The sequence below is a fragment of the Eublepharis macularius genome, chromosome 1, assembly GCF_028583425.1.
Source record: "Eublepharis macularius isolate TG4126 chromosome 1, MPM_Emac_v1.0, whole genome shotgun sequence".
NCBI lineage: Eukaryota > Metazoa > Chordata > Lepidosauria > Squamata > Eublepharidae > Eublepharis > Eublepharis macularius.
Window position 1 is genome coordinate 237,500,896 of NC_072790.1, and position 24,268 is coordinate 237,525,163.

The 24,268-nt window shown below is 46.3% G+C and overlaps 1 protein-coding gene across 5 annotated transcripts; it reads right to left on the reverse strand.

Annotated features, from left to right (window-relative positions):
• Positions 1–285: 285 nt before the first annotated feature.
• LOC129339582 (farnesyl pyrophosphate synthase-like) lies at positions 286–23,670 on the reverse strand. Of its 5 annotated transcripts, XM_054994187.1 has the most exons (11): positions 23,410–23,670; positions 17,246–17,355; positions 13,798–13,943; positions 13,065–13,205; positions 8,570–8,650; positions 7,446–7,568; positions 7,223–7,311; positions 5,748–5,820; positions 5,146–5,223; positions 3,023–3,157; positions 286–1,496 (listed from the first exon to the last, which is right to left on the reverse strand). In XM_054994187.1, the coding sequence occupies exons 3-11, from the start codon at positions 13,936–13,938 to the stop codon at positions 1,296–1,298; spliced, it is 1,062 nt and encodes a 353-aa protein (XP_054850162.1). In that variant the 5' UTR covers positions 13,939–13,943; positions 17,246–17,355; positions 23,410–23,670; the 3' UTR covers positions 286–1,295. The 5 variants fall into 5 exon arrangements, with proteins under 5 accessions (XP_054850162.1, XP_054850149.1, XP_054850168.1 ...); XM_054994174.1 differs by lacking the exon at positions 17,246–17,355; XM_054994193.1 differs by lacking the exons at positions 17,246–17,355; positions 23,410–23,670 and adding an exon at positions 21,743–21,762.
• Between the last annotated feature and the right edge of the window lie 598 nt (positions 23,671–24,268).

The window sequence follows — 24,268 nt, forward strand, 5'->3', positions numbered from 1 at the left end:
TTTTTTCTTTTAAAGAATAATTTGGGTTACTTTTGCGCCGGGAATTTCTTTTTCTCCTTTCACAGTTCACAGAGATGGGAGAAAGGACTTCTAAAAAAAAGATGCAATCAGTTACCCCGCCCTCTCCAGGCCCCGCCCCCCAAATCTCCAGGAATTTTCCAACCTGCACTTAGGCTTCTTCCAAAAACAGCCTTGAGTTGTCCTTTCACCACCTGCAAATCAGAATTCAGACCACAGACCACCCCCTCCCACTTAACCATGTGAAACAGTCTTTGTTGGACAATCCGGTTTTAAAAAATAATTTATTACTATAAACACTTTCCTTCAGCCTGAATGCTCCATTTCGTCAAGTCGCCTAACAAAGAGAACAACATACACAGAACAATCCATTTCACGCCCAGCCACTGAAGTCCAGAGAAGAGAATCTGCTGTTTTTGGACAGAGGAACTTCCTTAGCCAAGATGGGCGATTAAAGGGGCAGGCCGTCTCTCCCCCAACTCAACAATGCTTACCTTGTAATGAAGAGGGGAGAAGACTGCTATGTTCAGGGATACCTGCTCCTCTCTGCACCCCCCAAAAAAGGAGGGGAAAAGGAGGCTGGCACCTAGCGGGAAATCAAGGCAGAGATGCAAACAGAAACGAAACCCACCAGCTCTTTTTCCCTTCCCAGAGGAAATAGGGAAAATATCCCTTTCTGGAGGGCAGCTTATTCCTATGAAAGACAGTAGGCATTCATGATGTAAAAAACACATGCTCCTGTGCTCCAGGTAGTTATTACCGTTTCTAAGAATGTGCAAAAAATGCAGGGAAAATACCCATCACAGCTCAGGAATATAGCAGCATGGCCACTGGAGACCAACCCACTGGCCAGCAAAGGAAAACTAGATGGAGTTTGGAGCACCTTTAGCCACTTTTCACGTCAGGTCTTGGAAAAAAAAATTGAAAACTAGTTTTAAAGTCCTCGCCCCCCTCTACTGCCCTCCCAAGAATTCTCAAAACAGTAATATTCCCAGTGTAAAGAGAATCCTCCGTAAGAGATCCATTCTGAGGATTTTCTAACAGCTCAACAAAACTCAGACTAGTTACAGGGTAGTCTCAGGCTTACAGAGCAGCTCCGGAGCTACTACGGAAAGTTGCCCCTCCTGACTACGAAGCACCGTTTGGGGGTTTTCTCCACCCCCTTCTCGATTACCCCAAGAGCTTAAAACTCCCCTCCCCACTGCACTAGCTGAGCTCCAAAGCTTTGGCTGAAACAGGAAGCTATATGGAGGCTTCATCGCTGACCGATTGGGTGTTCACTTCTGCCTCTTGTAGATCTTCTGGGCCAGGCCAAGGAAAATTTGGCTGGGTAGGCGGACGGCATGCTGGCTAATGAGGGCTGACAGGCGCTGGTAGCTGCTCTCCTCGTATTCCTGGTATACAGACTGCAGGCCCAGCTCCTCGTAGAGCTGTTTCACACGGGCAACCTTGTCCATGTCCTTCTGTCCATAATTCTCCTAAAAAAAACAAGAGATTGAGGTGAGGCTAGCCGGGTTGCTTAAGCACATGAACCTCTGCCTTCTCTCTGCCCTTCGTTCACTGCTTGCCTGAAGTGTATCAGGTAAGGAACAAGCCAGTCCTATGCTGCTTTAGAAAATTCAGACCATTTCATGTGCATTATTTCAGGAATCCTTACAACAGCCCTGCAAGGTAGGCTGCCATTTTATTTTTATTTATATTTAATTTATATTCTGCCCTCCCCACATTGGCAGGCTCAGGGCGGATGATGATACCCGTATTGGGGGCTGGGGGTAGAAGCAGCTGGGAAGTGCTCTCAAGTCATAGCTGACTTACGGCGACCCTTGGTGGGGTTTTCAAGGCAAGAGACTAACTGCCTCTGAATAGCAACCCTGGTCGTCTTTGGAGGTCTCCCATCCAAAGTGCGACCCTGCTCAGCTTCCAAGATCAGGGCAGGTCTGAGGAGACCCAGGTTCAAATCCTGATGCTTCATTAAAAAATTCTCTTCACAGGGTTGTTGTGAAAAAACAGAGGAGGGGAGAACCACGTAGACTACTTTGAACTCCTCGGAGAAAAGGACAGGTGCTTTCTTCACCGAGTTAAGCCAGTCCCACAATTAAAGGGTTCTTGAGGTTCAAACCCTCCCTCCCTCCACATTTAGATTTTGTATTGCTGATTTTGCGAAGTGTGGTGGTGGAGACACCCCTCAAGTCAGAATTGACTTCTGGCAACACCTGGTGAGGTTTTCCTGGCAAGAGACTACCAGAGGTGGTTTGCCATTGCCTGCCTCTGCAACCCTGGTCTTCCTTGGAGGTCTCCCATCCAGTAACTAACCAAGCCTGACCCTGCTTAGCTTCTGAGATCTGACAAGATCAGGCTCATGTAGAGGGCCCAGAAAGGTTGCCAAGGCTCTGAAGTCAGACTCTGCAACAGTTCCGGCTTCTGAGGTTCGAGCCAGGCACTGTCCACATAATTAAGAAAAGCACAGACAAAATGAAATTGTTTCAAAAATACCAATTGTTACAGACCAACTTCCTGGGGTTTCCCCCCCTTACATTATGGGTAGTATCTAAGCTTGTATTTTTGGGGTGTACAAGTGGGGATCACCAAGCATAAGCAAATCTATTGCTTCAGCTGTAAGGGCTAGAAGCTTGCTTGCTTGTTTTAAACACATGAAAGCTAGTATACCTACTAGCTGTTTCTGCTTTTGTGAAGTACCACTGCTGAATATTCCCAACTCTGCTCGAAAGGTATGTGGTTCACTGTATGTGAGAAAGAGGGGAGGGCCTGTGGCTCAGTGGAAGAGCTTCTGCTTTGCACGCAGAAGGTCCCAGGTTCAATCCCAGGCATCTCCAGTGAAAAAGGAACAAACAGTAGGACAGATCTCAATCTGAGACCCTGGGCAGCGGCTGCCAGCCTGAGTTGCCAATACTGACCTTGATGGACCGATGGCTTGACTTGGTTTAAGGCAGTGTCATGGGAAGAAAGAAGAGGAATCGCCACCCTCCCTAGCTACTGCACTTACCTCTAGAAGCTGCCTCTGCTCGGGCGAGGCCCGTTTCAAACACTCGACTACCAGCCAACTGCACTTGTTGTCTTGGATGTCGGTCCCAATCTTGCCAGTCACATCAGGATCACCGAAGCAATCGAGGAAGTCATCCTACAGGCAGAGAAAAAGACGATGAACTTACCTTGGCAGTGCCAGCAGCAAAAGTCAGGTGTGCCCTCTACAAAAGGGGGGCCAAAGCTACAGCAAAACCAAGCCCCAGAGAGCCTGCGCTTAGAAGAATTTGCACAGAAAGGCAGAGATTGAACACTCTTAGGGACAGTTCTGGCTTTATAGAACTGATCGTGGCAGAAGCTCTTGCAGACTAGAGCCCACTTTGCCAGATGCATGAAGTTTTATCCTCAGCTGGTAGAAACAAATGCATGGAGATATATAGAGGAAAAAACACAAATCAAACAGCAGTCATAAAATATCGAGAAGCACAGCCCGTGCCATTTCAGTGCAAGGGTAGATACAGGTATGAATGGTGACTGTTCACAACTGTAACTAGCAACAACCATCTCCCCAGCTTTGCTGTGCTAATCTAACACCTGAATTGAGAAAAAAACCCTGGATCCTGATTGGTGGTAGAGAATGCCCTCAAGTCATAGCTGACTTATGGTGACCCCTCTTGGTTTTCAAGGCAAGAGACTAAAAGAGGTGGTCTGCCCTTGCCTGCCTCTGCAACCCTCGTCTTCTTTGGAGGCCTCCCATCCAATTACTAACCAAGGCCGACCCTGCTTAGCCTCTAAGATCCAGTGAGACCAGGCTCACCTGGCCTATCCAGGTGAGTGGCTGACGCTGATTACCAAAATATTGCAAGAATATACAGCCTCATGCTACATAATTAAAAACTAATCCTTATTTCATGATGAATAACCTTTGGACTATAATGTATCTTAAATAGAAAACTAGATAGAATTTTTTTCCTCAAAAAACATTTTATTAAAAAAAATCTGATTTAAATCAAAAAAATCTAATTTAAATTTTAGAAAATCTGATTTTTTTTAAATCATTGATTTTTATCCACCCTGCCCTCAACCCAACGTTTTTTATGTCTTTCCTGAACTGTTTTGTGACAATGTTTTGGGAAGGATCACAGCAGAGCTGGGCTGGCACCCATGCCGAAGGGAAAGACCCAATCTTCTTGGTCCAACCAACATCAATGCCATTTTCCCTACCCCGGTCGGCTATGGTGGTTATCTTCTTGTTGCCATCAGAGGGCTTTTAAAAAATGGCAATAGGGTATCATTATAAAGTGCTAGCAATGCATCTCTCAGGTTCCCTGAATTCCCAAATTCCATTTTTGAAAGAAGAGTAAGTCTATAGGCCATCTCATTGCAGAGATATGGCTTTCCTCCTTTATCTCCACAACAAAAGAGACTTGCCTTTAAAAAAATAAAATCTGGAAATTCAGAAAACTGACAAAAGGCATTGTTATAATGCTATGATGATATTTTATTGATTAAAAAACCTTGAATCGTTTAACACTATATGCATGTGACACACTGGGTTCTAGTCCATAAAAACTTGTTAAGAGTCAAGGTGCTACAAAACTCAGGGTTTTATTCATGCTTTTTTGCAGAAGGGGTGATATTTCCTCCCCTGGTCCTTTTCCAGTTATGCAATTTCTATTCAAAGACACTGGGTTGTTGGCAATATATTATAATTCAAAACCCACATTTGCACTCCTTGCTTTAAAGCACGTCAGTTCAAAGCTGCTCCCCTTCCTAAGCGGAAGCATTCATCAGCAGTGGTTTGTTAAATAACCGCCCGTACCCATCTCCTGTCTGCTTAACCAATTTGATGTTGAGTTTGTTTTATCCAGTCCAGGATTCCTGAGAACCTCTGTTTTATTTCTGAAACACACAACACCTTCTGAATTAAAAAAAAAGTTTCTAGCCCTCATGGCTGCAGGGCTAACATTTGAAAGCATCTGCAGAAATGTTCCCAGATTCATCATTGTTTCCGCTCTCAAAGAACTGAAACCCTCTGAACTTTGATGCCCTGTACGCAGAACCCCACCTGGTGGATCAGCTTCCCAGCAAACCAGAGACCTCCAAGAGGAGCCACAGAGAAGAAGAGGGGGAAGACCAACACACCTGGATCTGAAAGAACTCCCCCATTTCCAGCAGGATGGCCCTGGCATGAGTGTGATCTTCTTCACCATCAATGCCCACCTGAAAAAGAGAGACAGACAGGTTTGGTACAAGAGCAGCCATGAAAGGACTCTCAGAGCATGCACCAAACTACAATTCCCAAGGTTCTTTGGGGGAAGTGGAAAGCCAGCAATGACTATGAAAAAAAAATCACAGCATGGGAAGTCTTTATAAAGAGCAACTTCATCCAAGCCATTGAGCGAAATCATGGTTTAGTGAAGGGTTGACTATTCTCTTCTTAACTGAGGACAAACTAGTAGGCCTCTATAGGACATCCCTGAAGCCCATTTCCCTCACAATAAGAGAACCAATGGGGTGTAGTCGACTAGGATCTGAAAGATCCAGATCTGAATCTTCACTCCGCCATGGAGGCTCACTGGCGGAGTGAGCTTGGGCCAGTCACCCCCTCTCATTTTAGCCCACCTCACAGGGTTGTTGGGAGGATAAAACAGAGGAGAATAGAATGATGTAAGCTGCTTTGTGTCCCCAATGAAGAGAAAGGCAGAATATAAATGAGAAAATTACAATATGGCCTCCTTACTCACCATGTACATAGCAGCAGCTACTGGAAGGTAGAAGGAATAGAACGCCGTCTTGTATTTAACAATCGTCTTGTACCTGCCAGGGAGGGTAGCCACGATTCTGGTTAGCACTAACCATGACAAGCACAGTTTCTAGCTTGGAATCATTTATTTATTCTAGTTGCACACATCTGGACAGAACAAGCCAACCATTCCATCATGACCAAGAAATGGAAAATACCCCAGAGCTCTGAGGATCGGGGCTAGCTTGGCTTCTCGCTGGTCCCCATTCAATTCCATCTGGCTTTGAATTGGAAAGCAGAGGGGGTGTTTAATTTTCGGATAAAAAGAGCATATTTAAAAAGGTATTTTATTTTAGTGCTCTCGGTCCTAAATTTCTGTCCTTTCAATGCAGGATAATATTTCAGACCTCCCACACATTCTCAGTCAGCAACAAAAAGGGGCTTTATCTCTTCACTTCGAGAAGGAAGTAATTTGTCTGGGAAAAACTCAAAAGTGTTTGCGAGGTGATTTTTTTTCTTTTCTTATGGCAAAGGAAGTCTTTGTTGTTTAATGATGTTGATTAATCAATTAAATGTGCGTGTGTGAGGAAACTGTGTGAGAAAACACAATAGTTCTTAACGCCTCCACCAAACTATTTTACTTTTAGATAACGCACTTACAAGTTGTAACAAGTTTCTTCTGAGGCATTCCCTCCTGGGTGAAGGATTCTGACTGAATGGACATTCTCTTATAAGAGGCAATCCCTCTTTTCTCTAGAGAGAATACCTTTTCTGAGTTGGAGCCTTCTCTAATAAGTATGAGCGCCTTAGAAGAGGCATTCCCTCCAGTGCATAAGAGAAAAGGACAGATGCATCTCCTAAGATAATGTTTGCTATCTGAAAATTAAGTCCTTGTATCAATTATTTTAGTTTTAAACCTGAGGACCAGTTAATTGGACCACCTTTTCAAGCTGGGCCCTTTTCACACTACTTACTTGGTTCCGAAACATCGCGAAATGTAGCACAAAAATCGCGGAAAATAGCGTCTTCTCGTGAGTTTTGTGCGATGTTGTGCAAAACTCTTGCGAGAAGACACTATCTTCTGTGGTTTTTGCGCTACATTTCGCGATGTTTCGGAACGAAGTAAGTAGTGTGAAAAGGGCCCAGGTGAAAACTGATCGCTTACAAGCAAATACCTTGATGTTTTTAATAATAACTATTTGCGTAGATCCTTGCACCTTTAGATTTATTTTTTATTTAATTAATTGATAGTCCACCTTTCTCATTGAGACTCAAGGCAGATTACACAGGGCAAGTCAATAAGATCAACAGCTGGGACATTCAATGGACAAATACAACAGGGTATGGGCTGTAGGGATTTAAAAATCAGCATAAAGATCGTTTTCAATAGCACTTTTTGGAGTCCAGCCGTTCCCACTTTGCCACACAACAGAGGCAGTTTTCTCCTCTCTCTTCCACCGACAAGTTGCTTCTCACCTTTGTTCTGTGAAGCGGTTCAGATCCACCTGGGACTGGGGCGCAGTAATAAGGTCCAAAGCCTGGCCTAACTCAGTCTGGTATGAAGTCTGAAGGGTGGTGGAGAAAACACAAGGAAGTGAGAAGAAACGACATTCCTCGTTAACCCTCACCATCCCTTCCAGTTGCTTCCATCTTCCCACGGAAGAGAGCATGAAAGAAAGGATATCCGACCCGAACCCACCTGGAGAAACAGTTCCAGCAGGTTGAGGTAGAAGGGCTGGCCCCGGCAGTACCGCTTCAGCAGCCGGTAGACGCTGGACTCGATCAAGAAAGAATCGTTCACGGCATCCAAGCCAATTCCTTCCTGAGGAGGAAGAGAGGACAACCAGCATAAGAGCAACGGCAGGGGTCCTTTGCTGTACAGCACAACCTGAAGCTTCACGTTCTAACGCCCTGGACTCGTGACATATCTGATCTCAATGGGCCCACCTGCCACTGCTTCTCTGTAAAGACTCAGTCTGGTGTCTGCAAGATGGCTGAACGCATCTCGTCGGAAAAAGGCCCTCACATGTTACTCCAAAAGAACAGATCGGAAGAGTTACTACCACAGTGACAGGAAAATCGCTGAGCAGCTAAAACTACTTATAGTACCCGTATTAGCTCTCTGTTCAGACATCTTGAACAAACTGGGGTTTGTTTCTTAGAGCAAACGTATTTAAATGGGGGCTCCTACATTCCCTCCTCCTCCCCTGACGCACAGACTGAAGACACGCAAAAAACAAAGACCCCAAATGCTCAGGTGAAAACAGACAAGGGAATAACTGAGTTGTGCAGTTATTCTGCTGGCTCACGGTTTGTTGGGGATTTACGTTGATTATAGTTGACCTATACAAGGCCTCCCCCTGACATTGCCCCCCCCACACTGGTATTCACAGATATACTGCCTCTGAACACAGAGGTTCCACTTAGCCATTGTGGCCAACAGTCTTTGGCTGATTACCCTCCACTGATTAGTCTAATCCCCTCTTTAAACCCAACTAAACTAACAGCCGCCGCCACCTCCCACAACAGCAAATTCCACCAGCCAATCGTGCTTTGCGTGGAACAGGACTTCCTTCCGTCCCATCCTTAACACTTTTTAAAATTGCTGATTATTTGGGTGTTCTCTGTAGGATCATATGCTTTAAATACAGAGGCACAAGCTTCTTTGGAGCCCTATCAGCAACGATCAAAAATAAAATGAAGCCATCCCCCATAAGAACCGTTCCCAAAGTTGGAGAAATCCAGATTCGTAGCTGGTGCCTTAAGATGTTTTTCCAGCTCTATCGTGCCAATTCACCTTCCCTTGCCCCCCAGCCTATTTACCTTTTTGTACCAGCAGGGGTGGCCCCGGCGTGTGAGTGAGGAGTCCATGATGTCATCTGCCACCAGGAAAAACGCCTGCAGCTGCAGCCAAATCAGACAACAGGTCCAGTTTCAGCGCTATATGAAAATAAGGCTAATCCACAAAACAAGGTGCTCTGCAGTTTTGCAAGAGAGAAATAATCTCTGCCCTCAAGAAACCTACAAACTAAACTGCAACAGGACTGGAAGAAGCAATGAGGGTTAGTGGGCGAAGGGTCATCTATATAAGCCCAGTTATCTGTTGCAATGTACAGATTAATTTGGCTGCAACAAGCTTAACACAACTACCACTCTGGAATTGCTAGGGCAATAGTCGTTCCAAAGGGGTAGCTATGTTAAGTCTGTGACAGCAAATTTAAAAAGGAGTCCAGCAGCACCTTAAACAGGAACAAAACTTATTCCAGCATCCCTTTTAGTGAGTCAGAACACACTTCTGCAAGTGCATGGAGTGTACATCCATAGAAGTACCTTCTTGCTGCTTGTAACATGGGGTAGGCCTGCAAAGAGCTGCTGTAGCATAGTGGTTAAGAGGCTGGGCTTTGAGCCAGCACTCTGCTGGTTCAACTCCCACAACTGCCATGAGCTCAGCAAGTGGCCTTGGGTAAGCCACACCTCTCAGTCCCTATTGTGGGATAATAACACTGACTTTGTTCTCCGCTCTGAGATTGGCACTGATCTGTCCAGAAGGTTGGTATATAAGCACATGGTTATTATAAAATTGTTTTTATGAACAGGAGCCATTTGAACCTTGAAGACTAGTATGCTTTTTATTCCTTGCCTAGAGATCATGGCCAAAAAGACAAATAAGTAGGTTCTAGAGCAAATCAAGCCTGAATTCTCCCTAGAAGTTAAAATGACCAAACTGAGGCTATCGTACTTTGGTCACATCACGAGAAGACAAGATTCTCAGGAAAAGACAATAATGCTTGGAAAAGTGGAAGGCAGTAGGAAAAGAGGAAGACCCAAAAGAAGAAGCCACGTCCTAATCTGAGCAAGTCTGTTAATGAGAGGACGTTTTGGAGGTCTTTCATTCATAGGGTCACCAGAGAGCCAGTTTGGTGTAGTGGTTAAGAGCGCGGGACTCTAATCTGGAGAGCTGGGTTTGATTCCCCGCTCCTCCACTTGAAGCCAGCTGGGTGACCTTGGGCTAGTCACAGAGCCAAGCTACAAGTGTGTAATTCATCACTTGTAGCTTGGCTCACAGTTCTTTGGAGCTCTCTCAGCCCCACCCACCTCACAGGGTGTTTTGTTGTGGGGGTAATAATGGCATACTTTGTAAACTGCTCTGAGTGGGCATTAAATTGTCCTGAAGGGCAGTATATAAATTGAATGTTATTATTATTGTTATTATTATTATAGAGGCCAGAGGTGACTTGACAGCACATAACACACAGAGCCCATTGCCTTGGGTGCTTTAACAGTCAGCTCATTCCTCGGGTCATGCACGCGTTAGAGTTCAGATCCACCAAAGCTCACACCGGGATAAAAACATGTGAGTTTAAGATGCCAAAAGACTCCCATTTATTTTTGCTGCTACAGATGGACATGGCTGCTATTTCCTGTCTAGGTTGGTCATTATATTTCTGTGAGCCATTGCATGCATTTTCAATGCATGCTAGGGGTTTAAACAAATAAAGAAATTAGCAATAGACTCAGCCTGGATCAGCCTCCTGTGAACTGTTCAGATCCACCAAAGCTCACACCGGGATAAAAACATGTGAGTTTAAGATGCCAAAAGACTCCCATTTATTTTTGCTGCTACAGATGGACATGGCTGCTATTTCCTGTCTAGGTTGGTCATTATATTTCTGTGAACCATTGCATGCATTTTCAATGCATGCTAGGGGTTTAAACAAATAAAGAAATTAGCAATAGACTCAGCCTGGATCAGCCTCCTGTGAACTGTTCAGATCCACCAAAGCTCACACCGGGATAAAAACATGTGAGTTTAAGATGCCAAAAGACTCCCATTTATTTTTGCTGCTACAGATGGACATGGCTGCTATTTCCTGTCTAGGTTGGTCATTATATTTCTGTGAGCCATTGCATGCATTTTCAATGCATGTTAGGGGTTTAAACAAATAAAGAAATTAGCAATAGACTCAGCCTGGATCAGCCTCCTGTGAACTGCCTCCCAGGCCCCAGACACATAATTTAGGTCTATTCTGCTAGAGATTCTCAGGGAGCTGGGTTAGAAATATGCAACACACAATTGCAAGAAGGCATATACTGAATCTAATCCGCACCCGCGGATTTACCTGAAAGGTAAATTCTCCCAGGTCCCACAACCCTCTAATCAAGTAGGCATATTTCCTAACCACTGCACCATGCAGAACAGATACAGCACCAAGGGCTTAGATGAGCCTGCTGAGCTCTGGGTTCCATTTCCAATGCCAAGGCAAAATCCTGGCGAATGGGAATAGCCACCTCTGACCATACGCAGAGTGCTGTCTCCTTCACTGCTCAGTGATTATGGCCACCTCAAAGGCATCTGATATTAAAGGACTAAAGCCCAGTTTGCATGTATGTGTAAACCTGAGTGATTTTAATTCTATTTCATCTGATCGTTATTTGGAATCCATTTTGGGAATCAAATGGGGGTGGAGGATGGCACGGAACAGAAGAGTACATACAACCATTAAATAAAGTTGGGCTGTACCACTTCAGGCAAAAGTCTGCATGTCTGGATGCACCATTGTCAGAAAAAGATACTTCCTACTGCCCTGCAAATAGAAAGCTAGCCTCTCAGTGAGAAGGTATCAGTGTAGGATTCCACTGGCATGCTACTATTTTATAAGCATGCAGCTTGGAAAAAAACTCGACATCCATACAATAATAGCATGCTGGGGAAAAACACAGAGCAGAGCATATAAGCCCATTCCGCCTGAAGTGGTATAGCCCAGTCTGAATTGGTACAACATAGGAAGAGTTTCACCACGATTCTGCAGCACTCCAGGCAGATTTTATCCTCAATATCTCCTGGATTCCCCTGATCTGAGTGGTTCAGGTAGCCCAATCTCGTCAGATCTTGGAAGCTAAGCAGCATCGACCCTGGTCAGTACTTGGATGGGAGACCACCAAGGCAGTCCAGGGTTCCTATGCAGAGGCAGGCAATGGCAAACCACCTCTGAATGTTTCTTGCCTTGAAAGTCCTACAGGGTGACCATATAGAATCATAGGGTTGGAAGGTCCTTCTAGGGTCATCTAGTCCAACCCCCCTGCACAATGCAGGAACTTCTCAGGAATCTCCCCCCTCCACACACACACCCAGTGACCTTTACTGCAAGCCCAGAAGATGGCAAAACACTGTCAGGATCCCTACCCAAACTAACCTTGGGAAAATTGCTACCTGACCCCAAGGTGGCAATCGGCCTTACCCTGGGCATGTAAGAAGGGGACACGGGAAGTAAGCACTGATGTAACCCTTCCTGCCCTCCCTCTCATGACCAGCCTAGATTCACAGAACAAGCATATGTCAGCTGTGACTTGATGGCACACGCATGCATGCGCACATGCACACACTCAGAGGAGGAATGTACTGTATCAGAAGGAAAGCATTATTCCAGTCTGCCTTAAGTGGTCTAACAATAAAGATGGCACGCTCTTCCCCGCTCCTGTAAATGCACCCCAGGATGTACGGCGTTCACTTCCTCTCAAAGAAAAACAAGTTTCTATTCCTTACCATCTGAAAGTTAAAAGCGGATATATGTGGTCAATCTTTGCAAGATCTCAGGAAGAAGGGCACGTAATGTGGTGCTGAGGCAGGTTGGAAATTAGATCTATACTTAGGACAAGTTAAGAATCACTTTCAGGTGGAAAAAAACCTTTGGGAAAACAATTAGAGAGTGGCTTTTCTCTCTCTCTCTCTCAAACTCAAACCGCCACTAACAACTGACACAGGAACACCTGGGCTGGGCAGGGTAGTGGCTTTTGTAGACTTATTTGCAGAACGTGTATTACAAATTGCCCGTATCTCACTGTTTAAATGCCAATTTAATTTAAATTTAATTTAATTTATTATATTTATATTCCGCCCTCCCTGCTTTCGCAGGCTCAGGGCGGATAACAAATACAAACATGTTTAAAAACATTTAAAAACATTAAATAATACATTTAAAAACATTTAAAAACATTAAATATAACAATTCATGCTGCCCAGTGGTTCATACATGCCTCTGTGTTTGCATAGGGGTGATGGTTTAACCCCCCCAAAAAAGGGAATGTTTTGTGCGACACTTTTCTTTCGTCCCTGCAGCTTATAGAAGCAACATAAACCAAAACTATGATAGTCTGCTTACTCTGCAGAATATAACTTCTCCTTTCCCCTTCAGAAACCTACATTATGCACAGACCTGTTTCCGGCCTAGGGCTACTTTCAGTTTCTCAGCACTGCACACATGAGTTTGCCAGGAAGCCTATATTAAAAAAAAGAAAACACTGGGGAAAAAAGACTTACCAGCTCAACGCACCAGCCAACAACCAAAGCCCTCTGGAAACTTTTCTGATCCTGTTGGCCCGGCCCGGCCAGCTCACGGAAGGCAGACACGACAGTCAGACCCCGATTGTATTTCCCACCTACAGCATTGTACTCTATCACCTATGGGGAAGGGGGGGGGGGGAGACAGAGACACATTTGATAACAAGACCCTTCCAGATAAAAAACCCACCTCAAGGTAAAAGGAGGTACGCTCTTGTACAGTATTGTGGTGTCTTAAAAAAAAAACCATTTATCACAGATCAAGGCCACTTCGGTAACTTTTAGCTCACGCTCCCCGTGAGGAAATCTGAAAGGTGACCAATTGGCCAACGTTTGAAAGATGATTCTAGACTCAATGGCGTTCTCTGGCATTCTCACACACTTCCAAAGATGTCCAACCTCAAGCTTTAGCCAGAACAAAATCCGAAGGGCCAAAGATTTAGATAGCACCCAACGGCATAAATCCTAACATGCTACATTTACTTATTGCCTTTTCATTCCACCCATCCTGCAAGCTCAGGGCAGCAAACATGGTTATCCCCTCCCGCATTTTGGCCTCACAACAACCCTGTGAGGTAGGATGACACAGAATGGATCTCCCAGGGAATCTTCCCCATAAGCACTCCAGGCCTCGCAGGCCCAGCCTGACTCAGGAACCACCACACCGCAGCTGCTCATTCAGGTATGTTAACCCGTCATCTTCAATACTCACTTCTTTTAGTCTGGCAACTGCGTCAGCCACTTCTGGGCTATGGAGCTCGTCTTCGGTCAGATCCCTGACAATTTGGGGGAAGAAGCCCACAAACTCCTCCTTGGCGGCTGCCGAGGCCTCCTGTTTTCCGTTCCTGCTCATTTTCCCTAGAGAAACATGGAGTGACAGAGTTATGCAAAGCAGCAGACCGAGACCGATTAGTCACACCCTCAGGTGACCAGAATTGCAGAGGCCTGGATGACGGATGGCTGCCAAAACCGTTAAAGAATCAAAGAGGGGTCTTGCACAACTTGAGCTGAGCAGAGGTCATTTTGTAGAAAAAGGGCTGGAAGAACTCATTAGCATAACTCATTAGCATATGCCATGCCCCTTGACATCATCGGAAGTGTATCATTAGCATGACTGATTTGCATGTGCCACACCTCCTGACATCATCTATCCTGGCTGTTTTGGACCCAATCCTGGCCATTCAGGGCTGAAATTGGGCCCAAAATGGCAAAAATGGACTGGAAATGGCTGGAAAGGGGCCCAAAATGATCAAAATCGGACCGCTGCTGAGTAGGAGAGTGATCCACCACCCGTCAGAGGCCCGATCCAGGCCATTTCGGCCCCAATCCAGGCAGAAACGGGCCCCAAATGGCCAAGAGTCAGGTGGGTGGGGCCACTTGTCATGTGACCTCTTTGGGGAACTACCGGAACTGCGTTCCTGCGCGTTTCCCCTCGAAATGAGTCCTGGAGCTGAGCATGTTAAAAGTTCTAGAGAGCTTAGAAGTTTTGATTAGATTTCCCCCAATTCTTTAGTAGCTCCATTTTAGGATTAATAATGAAAAGGATTAATAATAATGTATTAGGATTAATAATAATAATGTAAAAAAAATGTAAGAAAAAAATCCCACTCCTTTTCAGCCCCTTTGTTCTAACCCCAGACACTCAGTCACTTATGACTAGTTAATAGTCTCTTTTAGGTAATATTATAGACTGAAAAAAGTACCCCCCCCCCTTTCAACACATCAAGATATCAACATGCCACAGATAATATCACTTTAAGAACTGGCACGGATATTTCCATATCATATCTTGAAGTGGCTTCAGTAAACTTCGCTCACTTTTTCAGTTCCCCATCTGCCATAGGATCAGAACAATTCTAACCTACTTTATAGGGTTGTTTTGGGAATTACAAGACAACTATTGTGAAGCACTTTGAATATTCACAATGCAACATACCATTAACAGATAACAACTGCTACATAACTATTTAAAACTATGTTTACAGAACGACAATAAATACCTTCCTACCTACATATAGTTATCATAGCTTTGCGGAGCGAGGCAGAGAAGTTGCGAAAATACTTCTTCGCTCTAAGAGTAACTCACCTGTGGAACACGCTCTCCCAAATATGGCTTTAAAAGGGGATTAGACAAACTTTGAGAAGAGCAGGCCATCAATGGGTATAAATAATAACAACTATCTTATATACTGCTCTTCTGGACAGATTAGTGCACCACTCAGAGCGGTGTACAAAGTCAGTGTTATTATTACCCCCATAATACAACTGGGGGGCTGAGAGGAGGGGCTTACCCAAGGCCACCTGCTGAGCTCATGCAAGCAGTAGAATTTGAACCAGCAGAGGGCTAATTTGCAGCCCAACCGCTTAACCACCATGCTACAACAACTCTCTTATTAGCCACAATGACTAAATAGAACCTCCATGTTCTGAGGCAGTCAACCCCAAATCCAGTGCTTAGGACAATGGCTGAGGAAAAAAACCCTTTCACCTACATGCCCTCCTACCAGGGGCACCTGACTGGCTGACCTATGAAAGAAGATGCCCTGCCTCGATGGCCCATTGGGACAGTCCAGCACAGATATTATATGCTTACATTCTGAAGAAGTGAGCTGTGACTCATGAAAGCTCATACCCAACCACAAATTTTTATAGGTGCTACTGAACTCTTGCTCTTTTCTACTGCTACAGACAGACTAACACGGCTACCCATCTTGAGCTTACATTCCTGTGATTTAAAACAAGAGTCTTGGGAGTTCTAAAAAATTGTCTACTGCCAGGGTTCAAGTCTCCTGGAAAAGGGCTGCCAAACACCAAACCAAGCCACAACACCTTCATCAGCTTTAAAGTATTGCAGAAGTGTGATATTTTTTGCTGCAACTCTCCTGGAATTTGTTGTGGGGCAGCAATGTGCATAGATTTCGTTGCCAGGCCAAACCTACCAGTTGCCACAGAACCTCTGATAAACTTTTGTTTGCTTTTGGACAGCATCTTACTCTTTTGTCAAAAGAGCAATTCATATATGGACTTAATTTATGCCCCACTTTTTCTTCCCAAGGGGGACCTAAAGCAGTTTCCAACATTCTGCATTTTATCCTCACAACAACCCTTTGAGGTAGGCTAGTCTGAGAGGGTGTGACATAGCCGAACGGGGATTGAGCCTTGATTTCCCAGATCCTCTAACCACTATACCACAGCAAGCTCTCCCTTTGCCCCCATACAGACCTTGCAATGCTGGCAAATGCAAAGATTTCAGGAGGTGCAAAAGGAAAGGAGGGATACAAAAATGCGATACGAAGGGCCCACAGTCCCTCTCAGCTCTCACCTGTTCCTGCTACTCCAAGCTCGACTTTAGCACTATTCTGCATTGCCAGCTGCGCGACTACAGAGAAAAAAATCCCCTGGGTGACCACATGCATTCTGGGCTTTGTAGTTCTCTTGCTTTCAGAGGCCCGCAGGGAAAGCGCACGATTGCACTCCAAAAGACTACAATTCCCGAAAGGAACTGCGGAAAGAGAGCGTGCCCACGCGCTTAGTGAAAACAGGACCACGGAAGCGCCACCGCCTGGATTGGCTCTCTCCATCGTATGAGGACGGGCCATGGGGCTGCCCTCCAATGAGGATGAACGGAAGGAGGGGCTCGAAGCCCAGGAGAGTTGAAGATTGGCTAAGAAGGAAAGAGGCTGGAGTGACGTGAGAGAAACCCTCGGAGCTTGTTAACCCAATAACGTGGGGAAAGAATTCCATAGCAGGGCTGGGGCTCAGTAGTTTTTGAAAGGGAAAAGAAAGATGCCGGCTTTCGAATCTCGCAGAGTTCTTTCTCAGGCAGACGTTAAAGCGCTTTCTGATTGCTGATCGTGCTCATTTTTAAAAAGGTCTTCTTGAATTTAAGAATGCTATTTTATTTAGTAATTTCACTACACCAGCTCCCACTTCATCAGATTTCAACCCATTTTTATTTATTTATGACCAGTTTGTCAGTGCATTTTTAAACTAACTAGAAAGACGGTACCTGAAGTGTTACAAGAACCAGGCCTCAGAGCAAACCATTCACTCAGAAGAGTGGGTGTGGGCCACGCCCCCCTGCTGATGAATGGGAAAAGTAGGATGAATTACTCATGTAAACATGTCAGAAGAAACAATGACTTTTGTAATGCGCTCACCATGTTAGCTCCTATCAGACCTGCATATAAATTCCAACTCTGCAAGGTTGCTCCAACAGGGTGCTCTAGAAGTTGCAAGATTCGAGGTGTTAGCCAGTCCTGAGCTCCTCCTGATGGGGAGAGGGCAGGGAGAGGATATATGTTTCGATAAATATTAAGATGGAGTCAATCTCACTTGCCCATTTCCCACGGTTGGGGGCTTCTTGCCCCTGCTCAGCTGGCTGATGGGGGGGGGGATTGCAGAAATGGGGGGTGAACATTGTCAGCGTCCTAATGGGCTGACATCACATCCTGTGTGCCTGGAAGTGATGTCAGCATGTCACCAAGAAGTGAGTGGGGAAACAGCATTTGGAGAAAACTCTACAGTTTAACCATAGAGTTTCCCCCTAAGGCTAGAGCAGCCTTCCTTATCCGTGCACTGATGTCACTTCCAGGCACATTTGGGAGCCCATTGGGATGCTGATAACGTTCATTCCCATTCCTGCCATTTTCCCATCTGCTGGCCGGCAGAGCCCTTCCGTGACCCAGTAAGCCCCCTATCCTGGTTGCCAGCAAACCTAAAAACAGTCACAGCCTCTCTGGCCCTAGATGGCAGCCTTGCCTGACCCAGTCAGGATTGCTCTCTGACTGAGCATCCAACTGGGCCTCAGTGTCCTGTCTGTACTTCCAAGAATGACACCCAGAGCAAATGGGGTCATGCGGAGGGGGTCTGGAAATCAGTCTCCCTTGAAATTTTGCTCAAGGGCCAATGATGAAGCTTTCTTAAGCAGAGGAACTCTCATTGTGCGCTAACAAATCCCCTCTGTCGGGCTGTCAACTCAGGCAGGGGCCTCGCTGTGCCTGGCCTGCCGCGGCTATTGAGCTCCTCTGGAAAGGAATGGAAGAAGTGCTGCTCTGGGATCCCTGGGGCTTGCCAAGGAGATGGCCCTGGACTCTGTGCAGAGGTAACTGTGGTGAGAGGGTTTACCCAAAGGGTGCAACTCAGGTAGCTAGCCATGATAGCAGTATATGCTTGGAATGGTTTTTTTTGCTGCATCCTGTTGAAATTGGAGAGAAAAGGACACAGGGAATATATCGAGAGAGATTCATCTTTGGTGGTTTCTAACCCTTTCGGTCAGTGCCTCATCCATTGGGCCACTGAAACAGCCTTTTGACTCATGATCAGAGTCAAAAGGCTGTTTCAGTGGCCCAATGGATGAGGCACACCTGGAAGTCAACAGAGAAAATAAGTTTCTGCCAGTCCCTTTAGGCATCCAGTGATTTCACTTCCTTTTGCCCCATATAGATCAGAAGGTAATGACAGAGGATACTTTTACCATTTTCTGGGACGTGTGAGGTTGAGGTACCAGAACATAAACAACTTTTCCTAGCAGCCATTGCATCAACATCGTTCTTGGAGCGTTTCTGCAATGAGGCTCTGTTGTCTGAATGTTATTCTTTCTGTTTTTGAAAACTGGTTGTGATGGACAGGACTGGTTCCAACCCTGCCTCTCCTGGGAAACAGCCAATGAGAGCTGGTGGAATGCTGTGCCAGTGACAGTTGAAAATCCGTTGGAAGGCAGTTAGGGAGAGGAGAAGGTTTTGGAAGCTGCTAAGGGAGGCAGCTGAAATACAGCTGGCTGTTGACACCTGATGCCCTGAAACATGGTGAGTGCATTACAAAAGATGTCATTTCTCATGACAGGGTTATGTAGGCTATTCACCTGCAGCCTCCTGAGGGTTGCACTGAGGGACCTCTGGGGTAACTGTCAAGGTTGCCAGGGTCCAAACAGGGTTAGGGAAGGGCAGGGTGTGTAGGGGGAAGCATTTTATCGCCCTGGTATGCACACAAAGCAAGCTCTCCTGCGCCCACCCATCGCATCAGAAAATGATGTTACTTTCTAGTGCAACGTGAACGATGGGTTGCACCAAGAGCTGATTTGCTAAAAATTGGCCCCAGACTTAATGTTGGGGTGATACTTAGTGAATCGGCCCCTGGAACGACCCATTACTTCTGTTTTCCAACATGACAGGAAAGCAAGAACACGCCTCCCCCGTGTTGGTACCTTTACCCCTGTTGACCAGGTAAGTGGTGGCAGGGAGCTGGGAGCAGCTGAGGGCAGGGGGTGCCTTACGTGTGGCAGGGGGCTGGCAACTCTGGTAAGTGTACTGTTTCCCCTACTGTAGGCAGTAAGAAATGAGCTTTGCCACTAGCTTTTTTCTCTGCTTGCTTTGCGCTTGAGCTTTGGGAAGACTCCAGGACTGACGGAATTTGCTGTCCTCTCGATCAGTTAGGAGAGGCATCTGGTGGGAAAATGGCTTGAACTCCTAGATTAGTGGCTTTTTGGTTTTTTACCCAAGGGACCTCATGAATGACATGGCTCCTCTAACACCTTTCCTGCTGCCTGCCAAGCATTTTTAGCAAGTGGGCGTGGCCAAGTAGCGCTTTTGCCCAGCAAGGGCAAAAAGCCCTACCTGGCCCCTGGAGATTTGATTGGCCCCTGGAGATTTGATGGTTCAGATTTTTTTTAAAAAAAACTTTGCTTTGGCTGCAGCTGTAATCACAGCACAAGGATCTTCATTGTGTAACTGAAAGTAAACCAGGGCAGCCATTTTTATAGCTGGTTCCACTTCCTGCATAAGCCACTATGCGCCAGGTATTTTGTGGCTGTGCCCACTGTACTATATCAGAATAGTAAAGGTGTCCACAGGCTAGGGTTGGTCCCCTGGTGGGGCGGGGGGTCCCTTGCTTTTAGCCTCTGTCCCTCACCACCACTCACCTATCTGGCGAGGGAAAAGGTGGGGGAACAGGCCTCCCAGGGTGTGCTCTCAGCGCAGCGTGACAGCATTACTTCCAGGAGTGACGTCATCGTGCAGGCCGCAGGAGTGCTCCCAAGCTAATTTGAGTCCCAAACAGACTGATTTTTTTGGAATTGGCCTGATGTGAAGTGTGGGAGCACTCCTGTTGCCTGCACAATGACATCACTCCTGGAAGCTGCCATTGTGAGTGTGTGCGTGCTTTACGCATGTGAAGAATAACTCCAGATAAGTGCCAGGTTCCCCTTCCCATCGGGAGGGTAAGGGGACCTAGCAAGCCTACCGCAGGCGCAAAAAAATTGGGGACCCTGGATTTAAGCAAAAATTGTTAGTTTCTTTAGGTTTTCTCTTTCTCTCTGTCTGCACTGAGGAGGGGCAACTTCTCACACGGCAGAAATGGGAACCCTGTTGTCTAGTCTCAGTACAGACCAGGGCTTTTTTTCTGGGAAAAGAGGTGGTGGAACTCAGTGAGTTGCCCTTGGAAAAAATGGTCATATGGCTGGTGGCCCCACCTCCTGATCTCCAGACAGAGGGGAGTTGAGATTGCCCTCAGTGGCGCAGAGGGCAATCTAAACTCCCCTGTGTCTGGAGGTCAGGGGGCGGGGCCACCAGCCATGTGACCATTTTCAGGAGGTTCCGGAACTCCGTTCCACCACGTTCCAGCTGAAAAAAAGCCCTGGTACAGACTATGCTGTCTCCACTCTAGCTGTATACAGGGATTAGGCTGTCTTGCCTAATCCCTGTATATTGTGCATTTTGCTGCATACTAATGAAACACCAAGTCTAGTTGGGATTCTAAATTATTGTTGCGTAGAATGACAATATGGAGAGTTGACAGCTCTTTCCTTGTTCCAAGTGCTTCACAATCACATTCATCCTAACAACAGTCTTGTGTGGTAGGCTAGTATTCTCAACCCCTCCCCCCCACGCACTGCTGAAGGAGAATGTTTGAGAACGGCTTTCCAGAGGTGAATTTGTATCTGTTGTGAGATTTGAACCTTCAGCCTCCTGGAACATAACTCAGCCCATTCCCACGAACACCTCAGTGTTCTTAGTAACTCGAAACAGTGCAAAACAAGTACAGATCTGCAGGTGCTAAGTGCTTAGGGCCAAAGAGGAATCCGGGAAGAAAGACTACCTGACTGTTTTGAAACTGTCTGGATGGTGATATGACATCAGGGCAATGCACGGTATTGAGCAAATCTCTCCTTAGGCAGGAAACAGCATCCATTGGACAAGAGATTTCGGGACAGTCTAGGGAGGTGAAAGTTTGACAGGGAACGAGTCACCCCTTCCATCACATAAGATCTGCTGGAAAATTTAGAAGCCCACAAAGGAAAGGGCCAACTGTTTTGTTTTGGAGCATGAAAAACGATCCTAAACATAAAATTTCATAAGATTTCAGATAACCCTCCTCTGGCTCGGTACAGAAGGGAGGGCAGAGTTAAACAGCTATAGAAATCAAATGCAGAAATCCCACTTACATCTTGTACTGCCCTTTGTGGTCTTTTCACTTGGAAAAAACCCTACCTTTAACTTTCAAACTGTAAAAAATAATCTATCCCTAATATCCTCAAACACTAAGAAAATACAAACTAAACCTATAACTGTAAAAAAGTTCAAACAAACCATATGAAATACCAAGAACGCAGGGAAAAAAGGCCTCTGTATCCATCTATGAAATTGTAAAATAACACAAACCTGTATCTACTTGTTCTCTAAGGTGCTACTGGATTCCAGTCTTGCTCTGTATCTACCCATGAAAGTTTAAAAACGTACAAAGAAACTCTTAACAAAATATAACCACCTACTCTGCCACAACTGACCAACTGACCCGAACCACCAGGGGGCGACCTCACGAAGGAGGCCTGTCACTGTTACCTGGACAACCAGGATCAACAGCGGACATCATACCCTCTGTCAGAAGTCTCTGCATGGCCTGTTTTATTTTTTTTAAAGTAGGCTTTTAATCCATATCAAACGTTTTTTGTTATCCCTGTTTGTTTTGGGTCAGGAGAGACTGCGTTGTCCATGGAGGGTTCGTGGTGATGTGGTGATGGTGCTCTGGCCACACTGCTGCTGTTGCTAGGGCCTCCAACTCTTTCTCTGTACTCCCAGCCCTGTCTAGGGTTGCCAGCTCCAAGTTGGGAAATTCCTGGAGATCTGGGGGGGGGGGGGGTGAAACCTGGAGAAACCTAGAGAAAGTGGGGTTTGGGGAGGGAGAGGACCTTGGCATGGCATAATTCCATAGAGCCCACCCCAAAAGTAGCCATTTTCTCCAGGTGAACTGATCTCTGTGGCCTGGAGACCAGCTGTGATTCCAGGAGATCTCCAGCCACTACCTGGAGGTTGGCAACCCTAGCCCTGATGGGTACTGATTCAGGGTGTGAGCAGGGATTTTTTTTCTGGCGATACGCATCACTATGCAGTACCGACATCTCTTTCTGCAGTACTGGCTCCTCTTTCAGTGGGGAGGCTTGGACCCCCAAGCAAACGTCACAAAACTCGACACCTCTTTTTTTTTTTAAAGAAAAAAAAGCACTGGATATAAGAGTGTGCTTCTCAGAGTGGAAATACATGTTGCGAATTAATATAACAACAACACCATTCGATTTATATTCCGCCCTTTAGGACAACTTAATACCCAGTCAGAGCGGTTTACAAAGTGTGTTCTTATTATCCCCACAACAATCACCCTGTGAGGTGGGTGGGGCTGAGAGAGTTCTGAGAGAGCTGTGATGGACCCAGGGTCACCCAGCTGGCTTCTAGCGGAGAAGTGGGGAATGAAACCCGGTTCTCCAGATTAGAGTGCTGTCACTCTTAACCACGACACCAAACTGGCTCGCAGTTTGCTGGGTATGTTCAAGTGCAGGATTTTTAACAACTTGTCGTGGAACAGCCAGGGCCTGGAGACTATTTTGATTTCTCTGATGGACAGTAGCTGGATTTCATGCCTGTCAACAACCAGTCCACTGCAGCTAAGCAGTCAGATGAGGGGTCTCACTCAGAATCACAGGGTTGGAAGGGGCCTCCAGGGTCATCTAGTCCAACCCCCTGCACAATGCAGGAAATTCACAACTACCTCCCCCCCACACACCCCGTGACCCACACTCCTTGCCCAGAAGATGGCAAAACTTGCCAGGACCCCTAGCCAATCTGGCCTGGGGAAAATTGCTTCCTAACCCCAAAATGGCTATTGGCATTACCCTGGGCATGTAAGAAGGGGCCACGAGAACTAAGCACTGAAAGCCATGAGGCTTCTCTTCCCCATACGGAGCTGACAGGTTAGGATCAGCCAGCTGCCTGGCCCCCTCCAAGATCCCCAGACCCAAGAGAGTGATGTCGGCGCAGGTGTCGAGGGGACTTACGGGCCCGACGCAGATCCGCCGCACACCTCAGAGCCCAGTACCGGCCAGCTGTCCCAGAGGGAGGAAGGACTTCATCAGAGGAGAGTTGAAACAGCTGTTGCAAGCGTGATGCAAGTCTGGTAGCACATAAGAGCGTGAGGGAGGGGCCCTTCAGTGTGGCTTCAAGGTGTTCTCCGGAATACTGACTCTCTGCTCGCTACTATCAGACTGCTTCTCCGATTTGACTTACTCTCGACAATTCTCTGTGCACTACTAGCTGACTGTTTCTCTGACTACTGACCTTGGCCTCTCAACAACTCTCGTGGAGTAGGGGCTCCTCCGGTTACTCACCTCTGGCACCCTGCCCAGGCAGCCAGCTCTCATTATTGGCTGGCATTACACCACAGACGCAGGCACCTGCCTGAAACAGAACACAACCCTCTGTGGTCAGTTAGGCTGAGATGACTGGCCCGTCATCACCCAGCAAGCTTCCGTGGCAGACTGGGAATTTGAACTTGGCTTTTGCAAAGTCTAGTCTGAGACTCTAGCCTCTACACCGCTCTGTTTTGCTGCTCTGAAGGCATGAATCTGTTCCCCGAGGGGATTAATATGGGATTCCTGCATTCAGACCCAACAACTAACTAGGGGTATTCGAAATCAGGAATGTAACTCCGGTTAAGAATCTTGATTTGAGCCCCTCCTAATAAACAGGTTTTGTGATGTGGCCAGCGTTCTGACATCACACTAAAACAGAGTTTAAGTACTGCAACTTGGTATAATGTCTAAATGCAGGGCTCGTTTCGAGGGGGAACGTGCAGGAACGCAGTTCCAGCAGTTCCCCAAAGAGGTCACATGTCAGGTGGGCCCACCCACCTGACTC

Coding starts and splice junctions, on each gene's coding strand:
- LOC129339582 (XM_054994166.1), bottom strand. CDS start 16,450: ATGCAGAATAGTGCTAAAGTCGAGCTTGGAGTAGCAGGAACAG. Junction 13,944..16,407: donor GCTTGGAGTAGCAGGAACAG/GTGAGAGCTGAG, acceptor ATGTTTCTCTAG/GGAAAATGAGCAGGAACGGA. Junction 8,651..13,064: donor TTGGCTGGTGCGTTGAGCTG/GTAAGTCTTTTT, acceptor ATTTGGCTGCAG/CTGCAGGCGTTTTTCCTGGT.